We start from the raw sequence: 23,300 nt of genomic DNA, 5'->3' as shown, positions 1-23,300 counted from the left end.
ACAATATTGTCCAATATGAATATCCCCTGCTGTATAAATATTGCTTGCAATGAGTTGTGTCCTGCCTTTATTGATTTCACTGCTTGAACTAAGCTGTATGCAAAGAGACCTTCTTTGTTTGGTTAGAATAATTAGTGCTGCTACAGAGCAGATACTGATCATGCAGCAGGCAATACAAAATTCCACCTTCTGTTACATGGCTACATTAATTACAATAGATGACTTGGCTTTGTTTTCACAAGGGGAAAGAATATCTTCTTCTATTAAAGAGTTCTAATGCATATTACTGTGGCTACAGTCTTGCACAGGTTAGGGCTTCTCTGTGCTCATGAAGATGTTTAAAGTAGAAAATTTCTGGTACAAATATGTTCACCAGTAAAAGGATGCAAAAGTCTGAGATCAAGGATAATTGCAAATTTAAGGCCAGTAGCCCAGCAGTTGAAAACGTGCAGTCTGAAAGATGTCCCCTGTGTACATCTCTGAGTACTCACTTTCATTTCAATGTCTCTCTGCTTCCCATCTGTAGGGAGAATAACATTTCCATTATCCACTTCATCTAAGGCTAAGAATTCACTTATCTCTGACACGGATTTTTTTTTTTTAAGTCTCTACATCCAGCCATAATAATAAATATTTTTTTACATCATTAAGGATCCTTTCAAAGAATGTCCTAAAGGATGAACACCCACACAGAAAAAAAAATAAATAAATAAATCCACAGCACTGTTAAAGTTGCTTCAGCAAGCTTAATGTGTGAGTGTATTATCAAAAGCAGTTATGAAGCCTTGGAAAATAAATGAAAAATACCAGTACTTTCCCCCCCCCCCCCGTGTAATAGCTACCTGTAGAAAAAGAACAAATATCTTCTTGCTCAAAATGAAGCCCAGCGTAGTCCTTATCAGTCCCAGTTTAGTCTTGGATATAGTCCTCAAGGTAAAGCATCTCTTCTTTGGCTATCTTTGCCTCCAGGCTCCTTTCCTTTGGGGACAGGTGTTACTATTAAAATTCACCAGCAGACTCTGTAAAACTTTGCTATCAACAGTTGCTAGAACTACTGCAGTGTTTCCTGTGATGTTTCTAATAGCTTGTTTTGTATCTTAAAGCAATTGAGATCCATCAGATTCTTGATCAGTCATCAGTATAACTTGCTGATATTAACTGTAATCACTTTAACCAGGTATATTTGTTGGTATGCACAGTTTAAGCCAAGTATATTTGCACCTGTAGCACCCTTGTGGTTCCTGCACTGTGATGCTTTGTGAACACCTCGACTGTAACAGTTCTATCGGACTGCTCAGACACTCACACTCCAGTCTGGGGAAAGTGAGCCACTCTAAAGGATGTTACAGCCTGCACAGGCTTTTTTTTTAAGGCAGACTTTCATCTAGAAATACAGAAATTGAAGTCTTAGTGCTCAATGGCTAAATCTACAAAGACATGACTGCATTATCCTGTTTGGATGGTTTGAGAACAGCACCTCAGCCCTGCTCAGTGAATCATCATCTTTTCTCCATTGTGTATTCTATTTATGGGTATTGGGTGCTGGGCTTATACTTCAAACATTAGTAAAACCCATCCCTGAAGACTGATTGTTTTGCCAAAGCCTTAATCTGGACGACTGTTGAATCTGTGACCAGTGTAGCCCTTATCCAACTCTTCCTGTTCCTTATTGTTTCTCAGTTTCCATCTGTACTAGGCTACTTGAATCACTTCTCAACAAGGTCTTCCTTCCCATCACCCACTCCTTAAAGACCAGCAGAAGACCCTGCAACACAAGAGAGCTCATGTTCTCATGCTTAACTCCTGGCAGTCATGAAGAGTCAGGTCAGAAAAAAATCTCCATACACCTCAGCAAGTCTGTGCTGAAGCACAATCCATACTGGAAAAATCTCAGATTTTAGTTGCCACCTATGTCTCTTCTAAAGATGTGAAATAGATTTTTAGAGGACTTATAACTCAGACAAAAGTTGGAAATTTTTCATTAAATTCAGAAAAAAAAAAAAAAAGAATACATCCAGCCCAAGAATGATACCTTGATAAACTTCAAGCATTTACTGCACAGCAGGAAGTAGATCTTTTCAACAAAAAGTTTGGTATTAAATGCTTTTATAACCTAAGCAAAACATTATTTTGCTTTCATTTATAGAAGCAATTGGGTTGTTTGAACTGAATTCCCTGTGTTCCCTTCTCATTCTTTCCCCAGTAGAACAAGAATAAATCTGCCTGAGACTGTATGGATATTTTCTGCTCAAATAATTCAGTATTTTGTGATGGAATCACCCACCATGGTAGTTGCTAGTACAGAGCCAGTTTTGTGTAGATAATGCGCACACAGTGGCTGGAAGGCAGAGGTATGTGTCATCACCCCAAGGACTTGATGGATAACAGTGTTAGTTTAACAGTGAAATTTTATTTTAAATACCATATTCCTTTCATTTCTTAGCCTTTAGGCTGCAATTGTATATCATGCCATCCAGCTGGTTTTTGCATTCTTGATGGCTAGGCCATAGCATGGTTTGAATGACAGCAAAGGTTATATTATGATCTCCTAACTCCAGCAATTGGGATTTTAATAAAAACAGCAAAACAAACAAAACTGAGATTCGTTTATGGAAAGTGGTAGAAACGCTTTTATCACTGCAATGTGTCAGTCCCATGGGTATGCATTGCAGAATGCTTGCTATCAAATAATAGTTACAGGGTGGAGCTTGTAAGATCAGACCATTCAGTGACATTGATCTCATTATTTGTAAACACTTGGAAAAGCACAGTGATGCCAAAAGCATCTTCAATGATCTAACACCCTGCAGATGATGAGTTTATGGTGTCAATTCTGCTGCACTCCTGACATTTCTCCCCCTCCTATTATTGGATCCTAAATAAATCAAACACTATCCAAAGTTTTAAGGCAATATTGCTATTTATAGACATGAAGGAATGACAAAGGTCCCAAGTAGCCTTTGAAAAAGAAAAAGAGAGTGATTAATAAGCATAGAAAATGAGAACAGGGCATGAGAAGACGTGGTGTAGTTCTATAAAAAGCAAGTGTATGCACCAAAGTTATCTAGATGACAGGTTAGGGGCTGGAGGCTGGGGATCGTCTTGGTGGTGGGGTTGCAGAGGGAAATGTAGAGCCAGCTGCTCTCTTGTAAGACTATTCCCAACAGAAACTTTGTAAACCTGAAAGCCCTCTTCAGAGAACTGGCTGGACTATTGATGATCATGGGACATCACAGACGTTCCCAGCATCTGAGCACTAACCTGTAGCATTCCCCACTTCAAGAGAGGGAGAAGTAAAGGAGAAGGCAAACACAGAGCAAAGAGGAAATAGGGTATGGTCATAGAAACACATAAAAACACATTAAACAAGAGACAGAACAGAGGGGTGTCTAAATATAGAGACAGCAGAAGTATAGAGCACATATGGTCACTTCCAGCCTCCCCAAAGTGGCCCTAAGAGGTTGGAGTTCTTGAAAATCAGTATTTTTATTAAAGTTTCGGTTACTGCTGTCTTGACAATGCCAGACACAATTCCTTCTCTCGTTATCTGTATGTGTATGAGAAGCTAGGCAGACAAAACTTTAACTGCCCTGAAGAAAATCTTTTCAAAACAGAAGCTTAAAGTAGAAAACACATGTTGGTAATTCTGGACAGATTATACTGCAGAGGTCATATAATTACACCTAAATCAAGTGTTTCAGAGATTAACAATATACAGCCATTATCCAAAATAGAAATTGCAATTGCAATTGGAATTTCGTACTGTTCTATGATCCAAAATAATATTGTGCATAGACAAGCATGTGATGTCAGAATCCTGGAATTCCAAGTTTTTAAAAAAATGCAATTAATCATTGTGCTCTATTTAATGACTTCTCACAAACTTTGAGGCATGGAACTGAATCTGCTTTGCATAATCTTTTGCTTGTTATTTTGTATTGGTAAACTGTGTATCAAGCTATCTGTCATACACATTTTTCCAATAAAAGTTGTAATTGAAAATCAAGAACCAATGTGTCATCTGAACCGCAGCAATTACCACAGTGGCTGGTATGGTGCCATGTTTTGGATTTAGGAGAAAAATAATACTGATAACAGTATGATGTTTTATTTGTTGAGCAGTATTTACATTAAAACAAGGACTTTTCAGTTTACTACCCTATCAGCAATGGAGGGTGGGGGTGCACAAGAAAATGTGAAGGGAAACAACCTAGACAGTTGTCCCAAACTGTCCAATTCCATAACATATAAGGTCATGCTGAACAAGTAAACTTGTGGTATTTGGCCAGGGGAGCTGCCATTGCTCAGGGTCTGTCTGGGCATCAGTCAGAATACACTTGTTTTGTATATTCGATGATGATGATGATTATTATCCCTTCCTTTTCTGTCCTATTAAACTGTCTTTATCTCAACCAATGAGTTTTTTTTTTTTTGGTTGTGTGGTGCTTAGCTGCCTGTCACATTAAACCACAACTTAGATAGTTCTGTGTGGAGCTAGGAGGCAGACCACTGTCTATGTCATTGTCCCATTGTCTATGTCATTGATGAAGATATTGAAAAGCACCAGTCCCAAGACAGACTCCTGAGAGACACCACTCATCATTGATCTCCACCTGGACATAGAACCATTGACCACTATTCTCTCTGTGTGGCCATCAAGCTAATTCCTTATCCACCGGATGGTCCACCCTTTAAATCCGTACCTTTTCAATTTAGAGATTAGGATGTCATGTGGGACCACGTCAAAAGCCTTACAGAAGTCCACATAGATGACATCAGTTGGTCTTCCCTTGTTGACTGATGCAATCACTCCATCATAGAAGGCCACCGGATTGGTCAGGCATGATTTGCCTTTGGTGAAGCCATGCTGGCTGTCCTGGATCACACCCTGTTAAGGCATGTGCCTTAACATTGCCTCCAGGAGGATTCGTTCCACGATCTTGCCAGGCACAGAGTTGAGGCTCACTGCTCTGTAGTTCCCCACATCCTCCTCTCTACCCTTTTTAAAAATGGGAGCGATGTTTCCCTTTTTCCAGTCACTGGGGACTTCACATGACTGCCACGATTTTTCAAATATGATGGAGAGTGACTTGGTGACTACATCAGCCAATTCCTTCAGGACCCTGGGATGCCTGTCATCAGGCCCCATAGCTTTGCAGTTATTAAGTTGCGTCAGGAGGTCCCAAACTTGCTCTTTACTTACAGTTGGAAGGGACTCCACTCTCCCAGACCCCACCTAAAGGTTCAGAGACTCAAGAGATGTGGGAAATTTGACCACCACCACTGAAGACTGAGGCAAAGAAGTTTTTAAGTACCTCTGCCTTCTTCACATCTGTTGTTTCCAGTTCACTATCTTTGTTTGTCCGATGTGGTACAGTCTTCTTAGACACATGCTTATAGATGACTTCAGGATGAGTTGTTCCATCGCCTTTCCAGGGATGGAGGTAATGTTGACTGGCCTGCAGTTTCCTAGGTCCTCCTTCTTTACCTTTTTGAAGACTGGAATGACAATGTCTTTCTTCCAGTCCTCAGGCCCCTTCCTCCTGATCTCCATGACCTTTCAAAGATTATGAAGAGTGGCCTAGCAATAACAATCTCCAGCTCTCTTAGCACTCATGGTGCATCCCATCTGGGCCCATGGATTTGTGGGTTTCAGATTTGCCTAAATGATCTCTAACCTGATCCTCCTTGACCAAGGGAAAGTCTTCCGTTCTCCAGGTTTTCTCTCTTTTCTCTAGGATCTGGGATTCCTGAGGGCTGGTCTTTGCAGCCCTTTGTCACAAGGGCACCTACCCCATTCAGCAGTGGACCCACATTTTTCCTCATCTTCCTTTTGCTACTGATGAGTTTGAAGAAGCCCTTCATGTTGTCCTTGATATCCCTTCCTAGATTTAATTCCATTTATGCAACAGCCTTCCTTGTTGTATCCCTGCATGCTTGTGTTCCTATATTCCTCCCATGTGGCCTGTCCCTTTTTCCACCTTCTGCACTATTCTTTCTTCTGAGTTTTACCAGTCTGCTCATTTGCCCATGCAGACCTCTTCCCACTTTGCTTGACTTCTCACCCATAAGGATGTACTGATTTTGGAGTAACTTTATATTAAAAAAATTAACTTTAACAGAGTTATTTTTTTGTTGTTGTTGTTGTTTATGATCAGGCATTTTCTTCCCATTTTCTCAGAGATAATTCCATTATCACAGTAGTTTGGTTTCACCTTACCTGTGAATGTAATAGGTGATCCTCCAGAGTTGACACACAACACCAGCACCTCAGCCTGCTTATTAACAGCTCAGAATCTCCTCAGGAAAGCAGTAACTCAACACAAGTAGTCAACAGTCTCCTGGGGTTGGAAACATCTCTTCTACAGGATAGTCTTCCATCTGTTTTCTAAGCACTGAGGATACTGGAATGCATCCTTCATGGCAGGCATACCTTAGTACTGCACTGAACTGTCACTGACTCTATCTTTATTTCTCCCTTTTTTACCTTTATCTCCATTGTCTGACTGACATGATATTTAGCAGTAGACCTGCAGTTCCCTTTGTGGATATCTGAATGTCATAAAAGTCAGCCAATAAATATTACACTAACTACATACATTACCCTTCTATTTGCCTTTGCAGGTAGTCACATACACAGCATGAGCACTAGATTTCAGCTAAAAACCCTGTTGCAAATCTTTCTCCCCTTTCTTTGGCAACAGAACATAAAATGATGAATGTGGAGGCTGTACAAGCTCACAATGCTTGTACAGGGAGGCTTCCAAGTTGTACCCCAGCAACAAAGCAGTTTCCCTGTCCCATTGTCACCTGGAGAAAGGTGGCACCATTTGTCAGTGGAAAAGAGAACTGGTTGCAATACTGATGTCTCCTACTAGTTCAAAGAGTGCCAGGGCAAAAAGGTCATTTCTTCCCGTTTGCTCAGCCATGTCAAGTGGCCTTCAGGGAACCTCCGCTTACCAGGAGAGCAAAGGATCACCCACCTGGAACTGATGCTATTTCAAGGACAAAAGCATTTAATAATCAGCTAGGAATGTAATTTTTTGTTAGGTGGCTCTGGTATTAGTTACACATGTGCATCCTCTCAGTAGCAAGAAATGAGGTAAAAGTCAAACAGGATGGCTTGACAAGCTTTAAGCGTTGACAGCTGTGTAATGTGCACTGGCAGAAAGCATGCCACAAGGTGTGCCTCTCCTGCAGTCTCATGACTATGATCTTGCCTTCTTCCATCTGCATCTCTCCTTCTCACTGGGTCTAGATATAGGTTTATGGCTTTCTCCTCAGATTGGGCTCCCCTCCCTGAAGACAGATGTGTTGTGTGGCTTTGATGAGTTTTCACAGCAGTCTGTTACAATTTCCTTCTCAGAGGAGAATGATTTCAGTCAGGGCTGGAGGACATGAGCTCCTCACTAGAGGAAATTTATAGGTAAGAAGGAATTAAGACCTGCCCTCATAGGCAGTGTCAGCAAATCAATCATAAACAAAACACACATAGGCCTCTGACAGCCAACAATCATAGCCTTCAGCTTTGTTTCTTATTTCCTACCCAGAGGCGAGCAAACATCTGAGATTCAATCAGAAGTGATACAGCTTCAATATCTGAATCAATGACAAAACTTTTCTGGTCTGAGATCTACGTGGCAGGCTAGTAAAATATTTTTACTGTTGGCCTCAAAATGAGCAATCGCTTGTGCTAAGCAGACAGAAATGTAGATCAGGAAATACAATATTCCTCTCAAGAGAAGCTGAAATAATAACCAGTAAGAGCTGGAAATATCTGCTGAGAGCAAATAATCTGTAACAAATGCATGTAAGAGAACTGCAATTTTTAAAAACATGCACGTCTAAGTTTCTGCTCTTATGTTTACGGATGACAGAAGAAACAGAAATGTTGAGTGGAAATTGTTCTGCATTTAGAAAATACAGAAACTAGTCTGCTGGTGCTGTTCTGATGTTTCAGATTAAGTTTCTGTATTTCTGACCCACAGCATAGGGATTTACCCATCCACACCAGTAAAAAGTATATGATATAAAAGGAGGAGTCAAGTAACCAACTGTGATTTGGTAATGTCAAGATGGCCTGAGTAATACTGGAAACGTCCTGATTACTTACCCAATGAGGACAGAAAAAACATAGTGCTGCTAGGAACAGGATAGCACAGCTGAGAATATGGGCAATAGGAATATTTGGCCCCTTTTCTAATTTCCTTCCCATGATTTACCCATTTAGAAAAAAATATATTTCAATCATTGCTGTAGGAATTAAGAGTAGTAATAGCATAGGATTATACTCAGTTCTTAAGTCCTTTGAGGATGTAGGCAGTGACAGCAGCAGCGGTTTACTACTACAAGTCTGCCTATTAAACAGGTAGATGATAGAAAAAAGTAACTATGTTGAAGAAAATACAAGGAAAAGAACAGAGGTGGACTGTAAACCTATAGCTGTGTTTTTTGAAATAAGGATGTGCTAAAAGTCTTAAGAAATGTAAATTTATAAGAACTGAAGACAAACAGAAAACAATGACAACAGAAAATTGTCCAGTAGATTCTCACTAATCTAGACAGCACTTGTGTTGCCTGTGGTTGAAAACAAAAGCTTAAAAGAATTCATACAATGATTAGCTGTATTTGTATAACATTTAGATTAAAAAAAAAAAAAAAAAAAAAAAAAAAAAAAAAAACCCACAACTCTTTCAAAGAGAGAAAACAAAAATGAGATCCTGCACTGCAGGCATAAGCTAACTGTTGTCTAACAGAAGAAATTAAATCAAAACCAAACAAAAAACCTCAACACACTGATCCCCACAGATCTAGTTCTCTAGCCCACCAAAAACAGATTTGCTGCATGTTTTTTTTTTTTTTTTTAAACAAAAAACAAAAACACACATTTTGTACCACATCATTGAACAAGACAGACCAGAGATCAGACAAATATTAAGCATTCCAAAACAGGGGATATAAACTAGTGCACTTTCCCTCAGCTTCTCTAGTGGAGCTGCTTTCTTGTGATACAGCAGTGAGTAAAATGCATTTAGTACGTGCTTGGCCTCTCTCTCTTCCTTTTTCTTTTTCCACCTTTTTGTGCTCTATGACTACTCAAAATATTTCTGCCCCCACCCTCAGTGCTTCAGATAGAACAAAGATTTCAAGAAACCACATTGCCTAGGGGTGAAAGAAAATTTCATAACTTCCTGATGTTAGGCAGTGAGATATTTCCATGGACTATCATTGGCACAGTACCAAGGAAGCTCACTTAATTTTGTGGAATCATTTGAGGCAATGTGCTCCTAACCTCTTGTAAACATAGACCAATACAGAAATTGAACAGTTTGCCCAGGTGATGGCTGTGGTTGCCTTGCCTGCTACTGAAACTATTTTATAAACAACCCTTGCTATCAAAGCATCACCTGTACATGAAAAGTTTCTTTTAAATACAAAGCAATACTAAACACATCCTCTTCTCATTGATCCTCTCCTCTCCCATAGCAATCTAGCCTTATTTCCAGAACTAAGATCCAGGGCATATGTCAGGCAAGCAAAATAAATAAATAAAATAAATAAATAAATAAAATTAACTGTTCATACCATCATCCAGCCTAAACATGCTACTAAAAGTGGCAGCAGTAAAGACAACACTCAACTGTGCTCCCAGAGAAACTTTATTGCATATGTAGATGCGTGAGCCATTATTTGACTGTAAGCAGAAGGATTAGGTCTTTTCCATACCAATTTCCTCTTTTGAAACGAGTTCTAGAGAACTGGGATGAGTCACCCTATTGCACTTAGAAACATACCTTGTGCTTCCAGAGATCACTTTTCAGTGAAAATGTTGGCATTCACTTGCCAATATTGGTATTTTATTATTTTTTAAAAACATTTTTCAATTGATGATATAATGAGGACTGGTTTAACCATTCAATAAAAGCCCATCTTACTGCAACAGTGACTCTACCTAGTCCCCTAGGTTCTGTTTAACTTGGGTAGTCACTCAGTCACGTGTAGATGATTTTTCAGATCTGTGCGCCAGCAACATTCAAAACAGCCTAGGCCAATGGGTTTCTTAGGTCAAAGAAGAAAATAGTATTTTGGGCTCTCATCTAGAGTAGAAGAGTACAGGACAAGTGGGACACACGGACAAGACTAAGTCAAACCCTTTACCAGCCCAAATATTCCCATGATAATCCTACAAGAATAAAATTACTATTATAATTAAGAGCTAGTGTAAGGAATGTACAATATTTACAGCCATTAGAACTACACAAAAGATGCTAAATAAGAGGAGAACAAAGCAAAGGGAAATAAGGACAGAGCTAAGAGAAAGTTCTCAGGGCCTTTTCTATCGGACATAACTGAGGGGTATCTCTCTCTGATCCCTTGAGTAGCCAATTCCATTCAGGGTCTATCTAGATGTTTTCCCGAAAGAACCTCTCTAACCTGGTACTAAAGATGAGAGTCCTTGGAGAGAGGCTATCTTATCCCACATAAATAGTCTATTGCATCTCAAAAAGGGAGTTTATAGCAGCCAATGGGCCTGTCTCCCAGCTTAGCAGGAGTCAATAGTGCCCACTATTCCCATAAACAAGGGAATTAGTCAAAAGCAGACAGTCTTTTTAGACTATGTGAATAGATCTCAGAAGAGGAGAGTGCTTTCTATAATATCAAAATAAGCCAAATTCAGCCCTCTGGCCAGTTTACTTCAGTTCAGGTATGAGCTGAGACCAACTAATGTCCGTTCCTAGATTTTCATCCTCAAGACCAGGAAAGCTGATATCTAGAAGGATTTTGCTCAAACTGTCATTCATAGTGTCCAAGATCAGGCCCTCCATGAGTGACCGGTTTTCAGTAAAGCCAGAAGCTGGCAGTTCAACAGACAACTGCTTGGTAGATTCATTAGTAAAAGCTGGAGAGCTTGTGAGGGGGCCATGCACCATGTCACTTGAGTCTGCATTGAGCAGTTCCCGAGGGGACTCAAAGAGAGGATTTTTAAGGGGTGTGCTGTTAAAACCCAGCAAGTCCTGGTTCTCCTGGAGGGGCGCAAATGGCAACTGAAGGGTTCTCACTGGACTGAAATCCAGCTCATTACTTTCCTTGGCCAACGATGCAGACTTCCAGGGATCAAGGCCTCCTAGTGGGGGAGTAGCATTTTCTGGGACTTTGCTGGGAGTGGAAGAAACTGGCAATTTGTTGAACATCTCTTTGACTGGTGTTTTGAAAGGCCCCTCTTCCCCCTGCAGGCAGCTGAGCTGCGATACATTCTCTGGAGCCTGGCTTTCCTGCAGGAAGGGTAAGTCTGCCCCTAACCGGAAAGGGTCAAAGTCATTGCTCTCTGGCAAAATGAGGACAGGCTCTTCAGAGCAAGGCAGTGCTAGCTGCTGTTTCCTTCTGGATCTGCTCATTTCCCGCCTCTCACGTCTCTTTATAACTAACGTGTCAGAAAAACTCTTAGATGGTGACTTCAGTGCGGTGAAATGTTTCTTCTCAGTTGCAGCTGAGACTGGGAGGAACAAGGCTGGCTCTTCCTTTACAGTTAGGGTTGAGGCAAAGGGGGACAACCAATCATCCAGCTGTGAGACCTCCTCTTCTTTTATACAGCGAGTCTCAGGGAAAGAAGCCAATTCCTCACCGGGTTGGGAGCTGCTCTCCTTTAGAGAATGGGTTTGAGAAAATAGGCCTTCATCACATTGACTCTCTTCCTTGACAATAGCCACAGGCAAAGAGGATGACTCATCCATAGAGAGTGACATCTACAAAGAGACAAAAGTGATATGCAGTCAGTTAGCAAGAATCTAACCCATTTAAAATACAAGTGGCAGTGGAAAAAAAAAAATAAAGAAAGACTAGTAGTAAAGGACAGCAGAACAGGTAAAAGGAGAAAGAAATAGCAATAACAATGGATAAACATTGATCTTCCTGTGAAATTGATACAGAGGAGCCTACAGATCACAATGGGAAGGGTTTTAGCTAAGTGACTGGAAGTCATGCCCTTCAGAGTACTTCTGCAATGAGCAATTTCTAGAAGGACAGGCAGGAGAAGTGCCACATATTTATGGTTTTGATTCCTCCTTACATTACGTGCATATGCAATGACAAAATGAATGGGGACAGTTTTCCCAGAAACCAAGGAAAAAAGAAAGAAATGTTGAGGTTATTAGAAGAAAAAAACACAAGGAAGAGACAAATCACAGCAGGAGAGAATATAAAGCAACAGGAACAAGAAGGAAAACAAGATTAAGGTTAGAAAGGATGGAAAAGCTTGACAATGCCTAAGCATCCAAGACAGTGAGTCAGTAAGATGTGAAGAGTAAGCCCTGTTTAATAGCTGTTTTTTCTTCAGCCCAGAATAACTGAGAACTCCACAATTGGCAAATAGCAGATACTGAAAATCTCTGGGAAGAGTCTACGTGCAAGTAAATGCTCTTTCAAAAGCAGTGCCCTATATTTAGGCTGACTCTTCAGAGCTATGAAATTCGGAGTGCTTTAGGGGCAGAACAAAGCTATTTTTCCCATTCCTACTTACTCACATCTGAGCAGTAGGAAAAAGACAGTCTGGACCACGCAGTCCAGAGTGCCCACTCCTCCACTGAATTAAAGTAACGTCCTTAACAGCAAGTCAACTAGCAGTTAACGCTGACCCTACAGACAGAAAAGGACAGCAAGGATCACCACTGGTTGGTTCCTAGCCATAAACTTGGAGGACCCAGTAAAGATACACAAAGGAACCATGTAAAGAACACAGTCCGTGGAAAACAGCAGCTATGGAGAAAACAAAATACAACACACCCCATTCCATCCCAGCCCCCCAAAAGCAAGAATTAAAAACAACCTTTGGTGCAATGCGCACGCGTTTATTGCACTGGAAGGTCTCTGAGCTGTTGAGGGATGCTCCCTGGGCCATGGATAGAGGAACCTTCATAGAAGGCTGCAACACAAGAGGCTGACTCACAGGAAACTGGATTGGAACCAGGTAGGAGTTGATGCGAGGAAGCAAAGGCTTCATCTTTCGGCCTCGAAGGGAAAAGAATGGATTTGTTAGCCTCCTGCCCTTCTTCTACCACCTCTGGAAAAATCAGATACCTAACAGAAAGTACTTCTAAATACCCCCAAATAACCATTTTATCAGAGACAGGTTCACCTGCCTTTTCTGTTAGTTTTGAGGATACAAATCCCAAGCCAGAAGGCCTGATGAAGAGGAAAATACAGCCTCTCATACAGATCCTAGTCCTCAAGTTGGGGAAATTCTATTCTCACTCAGTTTGAACACCCGGTTCCCTCCCATCCTCTTAGAGACTGTAGCTCTACATTCAGCTCTAAACCTGACAGATGGGAGCAGCTGTAGGAAGTCTGTAAGCAGGCAAAGCTGGATAAAAATCTCTACTTTATTCCTACGAGAACCTGGGAGAGTGCCTAAGATTTATGAGAATGGTTCTCTTTGGCCTCAGCTGATGTAGACACTTACGTGCATTCTGGGGTTCAGTTTTGCTGCTGCTGCTTCCCACGTTCTTCTGAAGATCTGGAACATGTCGCTTTTGCTGCTGTAGACATTGTAAAATAAGGAAGATGAGAGGAAGGAGGAAAAGATTTAAAGAGAAGAATTCATATTTATTCCGTTGTCTCATTCAGAACTGCAAATCCAGAAGCCTGTGCTGAGCTAATTACAGGAAAAGCAGCTGTTAGCACCCAGCAATCACGCTGTCTCTCTCTCTGCAACACTTGCTGTTTTGTGGTCATGCCATCTCAAAGCTAGCTACCAGTCAAAAAAGAAGGAAATGGCACGAAATAGCTGATCCAGCTGTGTACTCTGCTGTAGAACTGACCTTGTTCCAGTGCCCTCAGTGCCTGAGGAAAGTTGAACAGCATACATTTATTGTGTATTTGATTTCCATACAAACCGTAGACCTGAAGTTCAAGTGGAATATCAGAGGCAACACAGGAATCAGAGGTCAAAGCAGACGGAATGAGGGCCAGGACTGTAGTGGTAACAGAAAAGTGTCTTACTGGCTCATTGTAAATCCATCATTGTTAAAATTGCTGAATGCATGGACAGTAAATGGGTTTATCCTTCTAAGAGTCACAGTGCAGCTGGGTTCCAAATGAAACAAGGAACACAGAGGGATCCCATTCTCTCTGGTTGCGAGACCCAGAACAGAGTGGGACTGCTGCCACAGATTAGGATTGTACCCAAACCCTGTCTTAGCTTTCTCTGAAGCCTGCTGGTGCCCACTGCATCCTATTTCAGCAGTAGATTTTTAGTTGCTCAAAGTTGTACAGCTCTAGCCAAGCTGTATAGAGACCATATCACCTGAAGGCAATCAACCTTTGGCTCAACACCTTTCCCCAGAAAGGGTGTGCACAGAGTGTATGACCAGGTGCAGCAGTGACCCAGTCCCCCCTCCCCAGATCTCTTGTCTTTTCCTTCAGTGACGGGCAAGAGGAGAATGGAAGCCCAAGCCCCGAGCCAGGGGGAAAGTCTTACTGATTCAGAGTGCTCAGGCGATGTTGGTGACCCCAAGTCCAGCGGCTGGTAGCAACAAGGCATTGAGAGGGAGAAAAAAAAATAAGAAAATAAGAGGAAGTTATCAACGAGAGGGGGGGAGGGAAATGGGACAGTTTAATCCTCGTATAATTCAAGCAAACCAGAGTAAATCTGCCCACCCACTGCAGAAAACACAAAAGACTAAACATGCCTGTACCAGACCTGCAAGCTGTTTCTTCTATAGAAATGGTACTTCCTAAAATACCTGGCTGGGACAGTGGGACAGTACAATTCCATCCTGTGGCTGTCTAGTCAACACAAGAACTGCTAGCCCACTTCAGTGGAAAGCTTCTCACTAGAAGTTTGTTGCAGGCCCATGGAAACAGGTTGAACTAACTCACTTTTACTTTTGGTACACCACCCGAAGAATTAAATGCATCCCAGAAAAGCTCCAGCAGCAAAAGCCACAGCACTTTTTCTTTCAAATACAGTATTCATCTGTTTGTCAGGACTGAGTCCAGCTTTTACAGAGAAGCTGATGTCAAAGTAGCTTAAATTTCCTTTTAAATTAAGGTGCCTGTCTAGTATGGACTGGATAGGCTGCTCCATTTTCTCTGCATGAGGCACTCACCTTAAACACTTGGTCCAACGTTAGGCAACGGTTGGCATCAGGGTGAATAGTCCAAAATGAGATTTTACCATTAGCAGATGTCTCACGGACAAACATATCATGAAGGGACAGGTTGTGCCGTATGGAGTTCTGAAGAAAAAGGAACAAGGGAGAGAAATTGAATAGCAGAAGTTTTGTTATCAGCACTGTAGGGCTTACTTCAGACATGACTGCTCTGGCAGAGGAGACTCCATTTCAAAGTCCAGACAATGTGGACCTTCATATTCACTGCATACCCAGCCAACCTTACCATAAGTCTCTTACTCTCTTTACTCGAGAGCCCTATTCTTACTGCAATGATCAAACATCCCACCATCCTGCCTATGTAGCACAAGAAAAAGGATACAAGAAGTTGAAGGGGGAACACCTGGAATGAGAGAGTATTTGGGGTGGGATGTTTAAATTACTTTCCTTCTTGCTCTGCAGGCTGGGGAACAACTTTTCATTTTCACCCAGAAAGCTTATGACTGTACCACCCTGAGGCCCACAGCAACTTGAGGGCCTACTTGTTACCTTCCAACCTGGCTTAGCCACGTGTTTAAAATATGGGAAATGATCCTCAATCCAGGTATAGATGTCCTTTAGAGTCATACGCTTCCTCTCAGTGCTATTGATGGCAAACTGGATCATGGCCATGTATGAGTAAGGAGGTCGTTCTGATATCGAATCCTGCCATGAGGAGGAGGAGGAAGAAGAGGAGGTAGGAATGGCAACAGCAGCAGAATCTTCTTCAGTCTGAGACAGAAAAAACAATACATGAGTGCTCAAAGAGCTGACAAAAAGAGCTGGATACTCTGTCCTGCTATTCAAAATCAGTAAGAGGCAATATCAGGTTACTTAGAGTTGGTCACATCTAGTTCTTGCAAGTCTTCTAATCCACATGAATTGCATCCCTATGAAGAGTTTCAGTGCACACTATGTTGCCTTTGCCTGCTTACCTTGATTTTTTCCTGCAGAGGTATCTGGTTCTCTTTCTCCATATCTTGCTTCACAGAACAGGGACTTAGTCCATCAGTTCTCATCTTCCCCAGCCACTGGATGTTAGTGAGACTATTATCCAGCACAGAGCTCATTGTCTCGCCACTGCCTGTCGGGATAACAAGCCCATAACTCTGCTTACTCACAAGTAATCCTCTTCCTTCACCTTAATGCCAAATGTAAGGCGCTAATCACACTGCTCAAAAAGGTATCCCTGTGTCACGATAAGGACAAGATGATACTGCAAAGCTAAAGCTTCTTGTGCATATACCTTAAATTCCTGATTGCATGAGAATCTGCCCAATTCCTGAAAAAAGCTGAAGCCTTAAAAAAAAAAAAAAAAAAAAAAAGACACAAAACAAAACAATCAAACCAGACTATTGCTCTCAATCAAAACAGGACAGTGTTAACTCCAGTACTTCAAGAATTCAAGCATTTTCAGCTAAAAGATGAACCCATTAAGCAAAGGCCAAGGAAAGTGGTGGCATAAACCACTTTATGCCACCATAGAAAGAAAGAAAGACTAAGCACAAGACCCAAGTCAGAAGCTCCATGTTTTCAGGGTTTTTCAATAGCAACAATGGAAAACTACTGCAGTTTTATTGTTTCTAGTGAGTCTGTTTGTAACAATATATCTACTAACTAGAACAGTATGTGGGTTCCTGTCAGGCAGCAGGATAAAGTTTGCCATAGACAAAAGCTACATAGCTATTTTAAGTTACAAATACGATTTAAGCAGTGAGTCAAAGTAAAAACTATGCTACTTCTAACGTTTGCCCATCAACTTCATGTGACAGTCAAGAAAAAATGGACTTGCCACTTAGTTATGAAAGGATGGGAAACATTTCTCTTTCAGAGCTCCAGGCTCCTATGTTTTGTCACTGACTAGAGTACTTCATGCTTGTCTTGATTCCATCCATCACTTCTTTGCTTAGTATTTTGTTCTAATAGACTAGATTCCCTTAAACCAACCCCACTTCTTTTTCCCTTAGCACTAAAATTTTGCCTTGGTACACACCTTCATATGCCAGACCTGTCTCTTCCACCAAAAACATATCCACAGGGACCCTTCAGATTTCGCTACATATATACAGCTATTTTGTAAATAATTTAACAATTTACTGCATACTGAGATCCATTGTCCCACTCATTGTCCCACTTTGCACAACTTTGCCCATCTATCATGATGAAGGAAAGGGTAAGAGTTACATACTGGTGCTCTCCTGTTCCTGTGCAACCACAGAATCAACTCCTGAGTGCCAGGTCGTTGTCCCTCCTGCAAGCCCAGGTGTCTGCATGACATTCTTCTCTCTTACTTGACCATCAGCAGCCTTGATCGCTGCACCAGGTTTCTCTGAGGGGAGATGCTGCGACAGTCCTGAACCTGATGAACAAGAGGTGCCCCCACTGCTAATGAGAATGAACTTGTTGGGCCCATTATTTCCACATTCTTTTCCTTTTGCTGTAAGGGCTTCTATGATGCTCTGAATATCAGCATTTGCAGGGATGGCCACTACTTGTGTGTTGGGCATGGTAGGATGGTTGATTATTTTTATTCCTGCTGGGAATTTCTGCAGGCCAGAGTCCATTTTGTCTCTGCCTTGGCTGTCACGTTGGTCCTCTTGGCTGTGCTCCTGCTTAGATGTCTTTTGTCCCTGACCATCCTGCTCATCTCTTGCTGAAGTACTGGGTGCATCCTTCTGTGGAAGGGCCAGCTTCCGTCTTTTGAGAATTAAGGGCCTGCGAGGGCTGGTCCTCATTATTGATCCGTACAGTCACTCTCCATTGAAAACGGGAAGAATAAGTCCTGCAAAACAAAAGATATAACGTAAGAGTGAAGATGGCAGGAATAGAAAAGAAAGATGCAGCAAATTGCCACAGGCCTTCCACAGCGCATGTGTAATCACCAGTAATTACACTGCTAGGAAAAAAAAAAAAAAAAAAAGGAATTGAAAACTTTTAACAAGATTGACCAAGCTATGGGAAAATAGTACTGTAATTCTCGTAATTCTCTTATTCACATCTTGTGTAAGCAGGACAGGAGAGATATTTGCAAAGCAGATAATTTATATCAGAAGTTCAGAGTCATAGAGTACCTAACAGGGAAGGAAAGTACGTGTATCTGCTTTGCAGAAAGGGATGCTAAGACTTAGCTGTAAAGTGGTTTGATCAGCATCAGCCAGCAAGCTGGAGGGATGAGAAGCTGTAACACAGAAATAGCAGCCCTGATCCTTACATCTTATTGCTGTAAGCAGATCATGCAACATGAGAGAAAAGGGGATTTAGCAGATGGTGTAAGATTTGGGCAGCAGATTGCCCTGGACACCATAAGAGCACATAATAAAAGCAGCAGAGGCTAGATGCTTTGAAATAAGTGTGGAGTAAACGCTCCAGTTATTCCTGCTGTAGAATTCTGTAGCATCGGGCAAGCTTGTCACAGGGCAGCATACGACTCAAATCCCAAAACCTTGAGATAAGAAACGATTTAGGTAAGATTTTAGATAAGAATTCTTAACGAAGATATTTGGCATCGGTGGATTTGACAGGGCCTGCCAGTAAGCAAGAAAACTGCCAGTAAGCCTCCTGCGTGAGTTAAAAATAAATAATAAATAAATAAAATAGAGCCCCAGGGACAAAAAGCCGAGGCGGCGCCCAGCGTGGCGGGGCGCCGGGGCTGCCCGGCGGCCCCGAGCTGCGGCACCCAGGGCCCCGCTCCTCCCGGGGAGGCCTCACCCCCGCCCCGGGCACCCCCCTCTCCCCCCGTGGCCGGGCGGGCAGCACTCACCGCGGGGCAGGGCCGGAGTGGCGGAGGGAGCCCCGGCGGCGCTGCCGGCCCCGCGGCACCGCTCGGCTCGGCTCGGCTCAGCTCCGGGTCCCCCGTTTGAATTTGGCGCCCGGCGGCTCGCGGCCGTCACGTGCCCGCCCGGGCCAATGAGGGGCCGCGCCCGGGCTGGCGGCGGGAGGCGGGGCCCGGCTGGGATCCGGATCCGGAGCGCGGCCGCGGCCGGCGCCGTTCGCTCGCCTCAGGGGAGCGGCGCCGGGCCCGGGGGGGCGGCCGGGGCGAACGGGGGCCGTTAGGCAACGGCAGTGCCGTGTGGCGGGAGGGCGCTGACGGGCGGCCAGAAACTGGAAATTGTCAGTGACCAAGCCGCTTCTGAACCTAGGGGGTTCCCTATTTCAGTATTTCAGTCAGGTCTTGCCGCGTGTGGGTGCCTTTCAAATTGCTTCTAAAATACCTCTATGAGCGTGCCTATGCAAGTTTGTTTGGTTTGCGTATTTAAAATACGTGTTTTTGCAAGAAACTGGTCTCTCCTATAACGTCACGTCTTGCTCAAAGTGCTGCTTCAGAACTCTTTCTGCAGTTAACAACGTTTTTGTTTCGTTTGTCTGACTGTCTGCCCCAACCTATTTGGCTATCTGCTTTTGTGAAGCTTCGGAACATTTTAATTATCTGTTCTGCGGTGCATTTGCTAAATTTGCCTGGAATTTGGCAGAAAGCTTAAAAGCTATTGGTGATGTATACACAATACTGCTGTGCGTTTTATTTCTCTTAAAACTTATATCTGAGGTTTCCAAACAAGCTTGTCTTCAAATGCGTTTATTTGTCTTCTACAGATTTGAGAGCGCTTTAGCATCTTCTCAGAGTGCTTTTGTCTTTCTCCAGTTGGTTCTAGCAAGCGTCATGAGGTTTCTAAGTGGCTTTACCATATCTTTTGATGCCTCCGAAGAAGAAGCGTACCCGCAATGCCAGGAAAACAGAACTGGTATTCCTTGAGGAACCATGGGAGGGACCCATCCATTGCTGTGAAACTCCACAACCTTTGGCTGAGAATCCAAGACATGTTCCTACAAAACCTATAGACAAGAATACCTCTGCTGCCTGGGTTGGTATAAGTTATCCTTTCCCCTGTGTCCCACAGCAACAGTCTTAGAGTTTCTCCCACAAGTCACACGACTCAGGAAAAAAAAGCTGTCTGTCCTGGATATGCAAAATTAGTAGCGTGGACCTGAATTGATTATAAATGCCTTAAGCCTAAATAAACACGTGAGTTGCTTCACATTCTAATTACAAACAAACTACAAGATTTTGGGTATTTGAAGGCATAACACTGCACAGTGTATACTGATTACTATTCCTGTTTGTCTTCTGATGAAGAAAATGCTTTCTATAGCAACTGAAAACCCTATACATAAGAAATATTCTTTGGGGGATTTTTATTTATTGCCTTTCTGCTTGAAATTGCTGAAATCTAAATGTTACATGTTAAAATACTAGGTGTCTTGTTTAAATCTGGCACTACTCATTTTAGGGACCAGAGGTCTTCGCTTCAAAATAACTTCTTTTAACCTGCCTTATTTTCCATTCTGTGTGTTTTGAATAGTTTCTCTCCGTATTGTTCTTCTGATGGGCTTCTTTCTAGTCTGAAAGAATATTCCAGGGACTGTTGCAGTGTCCTGAGATAGTCCGTATATTATGTAATGCAAAGATTTATTATTATTTTTTTTAAAGTAAATGGCTGCTGCAAATACAGGCTGTTCCTATATATGTGTGTTCCTAGGTATATGTGTCTCTATACTCACGCTGTTCCAACAATAGTTATCTCCTAGGGGAGCTTTGTTTAAGTGTTATTTCTGCTTGAGTCTCTGTGCTTTGAGAGCTACAAAGATGGTGAAGGGTCTAGAGGACAAGATGTATATGGAGCAGCTAAAGTCACTTTGTTTCTTCAGTCTGGAGAAGAGAAGATTGAGGGGAGACCTCATTATGGTCTACAGCTTCCTCACAAGGGGAAGCAGAGGGCAGGCACTGATCTCTTCTCTCTGGTGACCAGCAATAGGACCCAAGGAAATGGCATAAAGCTGTGATGAGGCAGTTCAGGCTGCCTATCAGCAAAAGGTTCTTCACAAAGAGGGTCATCAGGCACTGGAATAGGCTCCCCAGGGAAATGGTCATGGCACCAAGTCTGATGGAGTTCAAGAAGCATTTAGGTAGCGCTGTCAGACATACAGCCTGATTTTTTTGGGTGATCCTTTGGGGACCCAGGAGTTGGACTTGATGATCCTTGTGGGTCCCTTCCAACTCAGGATATTCTGCATTCTTTACAAAGCAGGCTCAAAAAGTGTTGTTTCAACTGTACAAGAAACATTCCTTTAGCCCTGGAGACACAGAGTTATTTTTGTTATGCTTTAGCCTTGAAATAGAACTTGTTCAATTTTTTTACTTTTTATATCGGTGTGTTAGCTCTATGGCTTCTGCAATGCTGTGTGCAATAACTACTGTGAAGAACTATGTTTTCTGTTTGGAAGAGATGAAAATGTCCACGTTATTCTTTGTTTCTAAACAGTATTGCATTTCAAAAATCCTGGTACGTTTGTTACTTCCTGCAGATTCTTCTGCAGATGGATGTCAGTTGTTTCAGTGGCAGCTGAGTTTCTGCTCATCTTGGTGTTAAGTCTTTAATACCAGGTAAAGTCTACCTGACGTGTTTTCTGAAGCAAGGAAGTCATACCCTCAAAGTCAGCGTGGTTCATTCTTTTAAGTGTGTGCTGGGATGCAGTTATTAGGGAATCATTACTGTGTTTTCCTGCACAGTGGCTTTGCATTCCAGCAGTTCAGATGTACAACAGACAATCACTACCTGTAGTTAACTTGAACTTAGTTTTTGAGGGACTATGTAGTAACGTGAGAGTGCTAAAAGGGGTCTGTGGTTTTCATAACTAGAAGCCAGTTTGGCATGCTCTAAGGAAAAATAAATTGTGAGAAACTCAACCTGACTTTTTTTTGAGACCCAGGAAGATAAAGACTACGGTAACAGAAAGATTTTCAGGTTGTGAGTAAGAGTCCAAGTCTTCCAAGGAAATACAGATTGTTAACTTTGACCATCTTCTATGGACAGCTGATTTTAGAATTGGCAGTTGCAGTGATCTGCTCTTCTAGAATATAGAGGTTAACTCTGTGTTTGGGGCAAAGGTGTTTTGGGGAAATACTGTGAAGGCTTAATTAGTGTAATCTAAGGTGATAAAATGAAGTGGGTGTTGTTTAAATCACTTTGTATCGAAACTCTGCCTGTTCAGGAACACTGAGGATGTGGTTCATTGAATTTATGACACAGGACACAGGATCCAGGCCTGAACTATTTTAAATCTGCAGGAGTTAAAGGTGTAGATGCCAGTTAAGTGATTTAGATTTTTCTTTAAATCCGAAATCTTGTGTTCTTTTGTAAGTTACCAGAGTAAGCTCACTTGCTACCCACTTTCTTTAGAGAGGGAAGTGTCAGAACATAACTTTGAAGTTCAGAGGTGTCTCATGCTTACCAGCAAGGTTAATGACTGTTTTGCTTTGCTGCAGACCATCCTATGCATTTAATCAACGCACTGAAGACAGATGGGATGGGTGGGGAAGTAGAATGAGGTTGTTGTTCCTTTGGAGAAAACTCTTTTTATTTTCTTATGTCTTGACCTTCAGGTCTGCGCACAATTTGAAACAACCAAGTCGTTGGTCTTGAAAGCATTTCAGAAGAAGCATCGTGGTGCTTGCAAAGCGCAGAAGCAGGATGCCAACCACGGGCTGCCTTGCGCGAGGGGAGCTTGTCAAAGACCTGCAGCCTGCAAATTCCCTCCTTTAACTTTCGAGAGTTCGGAAGGACGCGCAGCCTGCTCCCCAGACGCGCTGAATCTCGCAGGGCGGAAGGCACAGCACCCTCAGGGCCGGTGCGAGAACAGCAGGGCACCACACAACAGCGCTTGGGTGGACAGTTCCCAGGGCGGAGAGGAAACACCCCCAGAGCCCGCTCCCCAGCCTGTGGAGCCAGCAGCCTTCAGCCCACCGGACATCGGCACTCCAGAGCCTCCTGTGCGGGGCGGGAGGTGCAGCAGCGCCCTGTCACCGCCCGGCGCTGAGCTCTGCGGGCCCGGGGAGGCGGCGGCGGTGCTGGTGGCGGACACCCCGCAGGAGCAGTACGGGGTCCGCGTCACCTGGCGGCAGCGGCCTCGCGTCCTGCAGTACCTGCGGCAGCGGGGCAGGCTGAGCAGCGCCGACATCATGGTGCGGAGGGACCCGGGGCTCTGCTGGGGACAGGCGCGGTAGCTCGGCCGCAGCCAGCCTTCCTCCCGAGGAGGAGGAGGAGGAGGAGGAGGAGGAGGAGGAGGGACCCGAGGGGCCGCGCTCCGCCTTCAGGCGGC

The 23,300-nt window shown here is 42.9% G+C and overlaps 2 protein-coding genes across 4 annotated transcripts; one reads left to right on the top strand and one right to left on the bottom strand.

Moving 5' to 3' along the window:
* Positions 1-9,884: 9,884 nt before the first annotated feature.
* Positions 9,885-18,983, bottom strand: FOXM1 (forkhead box M1). Its single transcript, XM_082775800.1, has 9 exons — positions 18,907-18,983; positions 17,335-17,928; positions 16,082-16,230; positions 15,657-15,878; positions 15,105-15,233; positions 14,474-14,518; positions 13,457-13,532; positions 12,824-13,005; positions 9,885-11,744 (listed from the first exon to the last, which is right to left on the bottom strand). The coding sequence occupies exons 2-9, from the start codon at positions 17,879-17,881 to the stop codon at positions 10,692-10,694; spliced, it is 2,403 nt and encodes an 800-aa protein (XP_082631926.1). The 5' UTR covers positions 17,882-17,928; positions 18,907-18,983; the 3' UTR covers positions 9,885-10,691.
* Positions 18,984-19,133: 150 nt separating this feature from the next.
* RHNO1 (RAD9-HUS1-RAD1 interacting nuclear orphan 1) lies at positions 19,134-23,246 on the top strand. Of its 3 annotated transcripts, none has more exons than XM_082776314.1 (3): positions 19,134-19,256; positions 19,786-20,005; positions 22,585-23,246. In XM_082776314.1, the coding sequence occupies exons 2-3, from the start codon at positions 19,838-19,840 to the stop codon at positions 23,203-23,205; spliced, it is 789 nt and encodes a 262-aa protein (XP_082632440.1). In that variant the 5' UTR covers positions 19,134-19,256; positions 19,786-19,837; the 3' UTR covers positions 23,206-23,246. The 3 variants fall into 3 exon arrangements, with proteins under 3 accessions (XP_082632440.1, XP_082632441.1, XP_082632439.1); XM_082776315.1 differs by having other exon boundaries at positions 19,140-19,314; positions 19,737-20,005; XM_082776313.1 differs by having other exon boundaries at positions 19,140-19,326.
* The last annotated feature ends 54 nt before the right edge of the window (positions 23,247-23,300 follow it).

Source organism: Aythya marila, assembly GCF_965140915.1.
Source record: "Aythya marila genome assembly, chromosome: 1".
Lineage (NCBI taxonomy): Eukaryota > Metazoa > Chordata > Aves > Anseriformes > Anatidae > Aythya > Aythya marila.
Note: the sequence above shows the minus strand (reverse complement) of the source record. Positions and strands in the feature narration are given on the sequence as shown.

Excerpts from the sequence above, each read along its gene's own strand:
- FOXM1 (XM_082775800.1), bottom strand. The coding sequence starts at position 17,881 with ATGAGGACCAGCCCTCGCAGGCCCTTAATTCTCAAAAGACGGAAGCTG. Across the intron at positions 15,879-16,081 it reads CTCTGCAGGAAAAAATCAAG|ACTGAAGAAGATTCTGCTGC; the intron begins GTAAGCAGGCAA and ends TTTCTGTCTCAG. Across the intron at positions 13,006-13,456 it reads AACTGAACCCCAGAATGCAC|GCCGAAAGATGAAGCCTTTG; the intron begins GTAAGTGTCTAC and ends TTTCCCTTCGAG.
- RHNO1 (XM_082776314.1), top strand. The coding sequence starts at position 19,838 with ATGCCTCCGAAGAAGAAGCGTACCCGCAATGCCAGGAAAACAGAACTG. Across the intron at positions 20,006-22,584 it reads AGAATACCTCTGCTGCCTGG|GTCTGCGCACAATTTGAAAC; the intron begins GTTGGTATAAGT and ends CTTGACCTTCAG.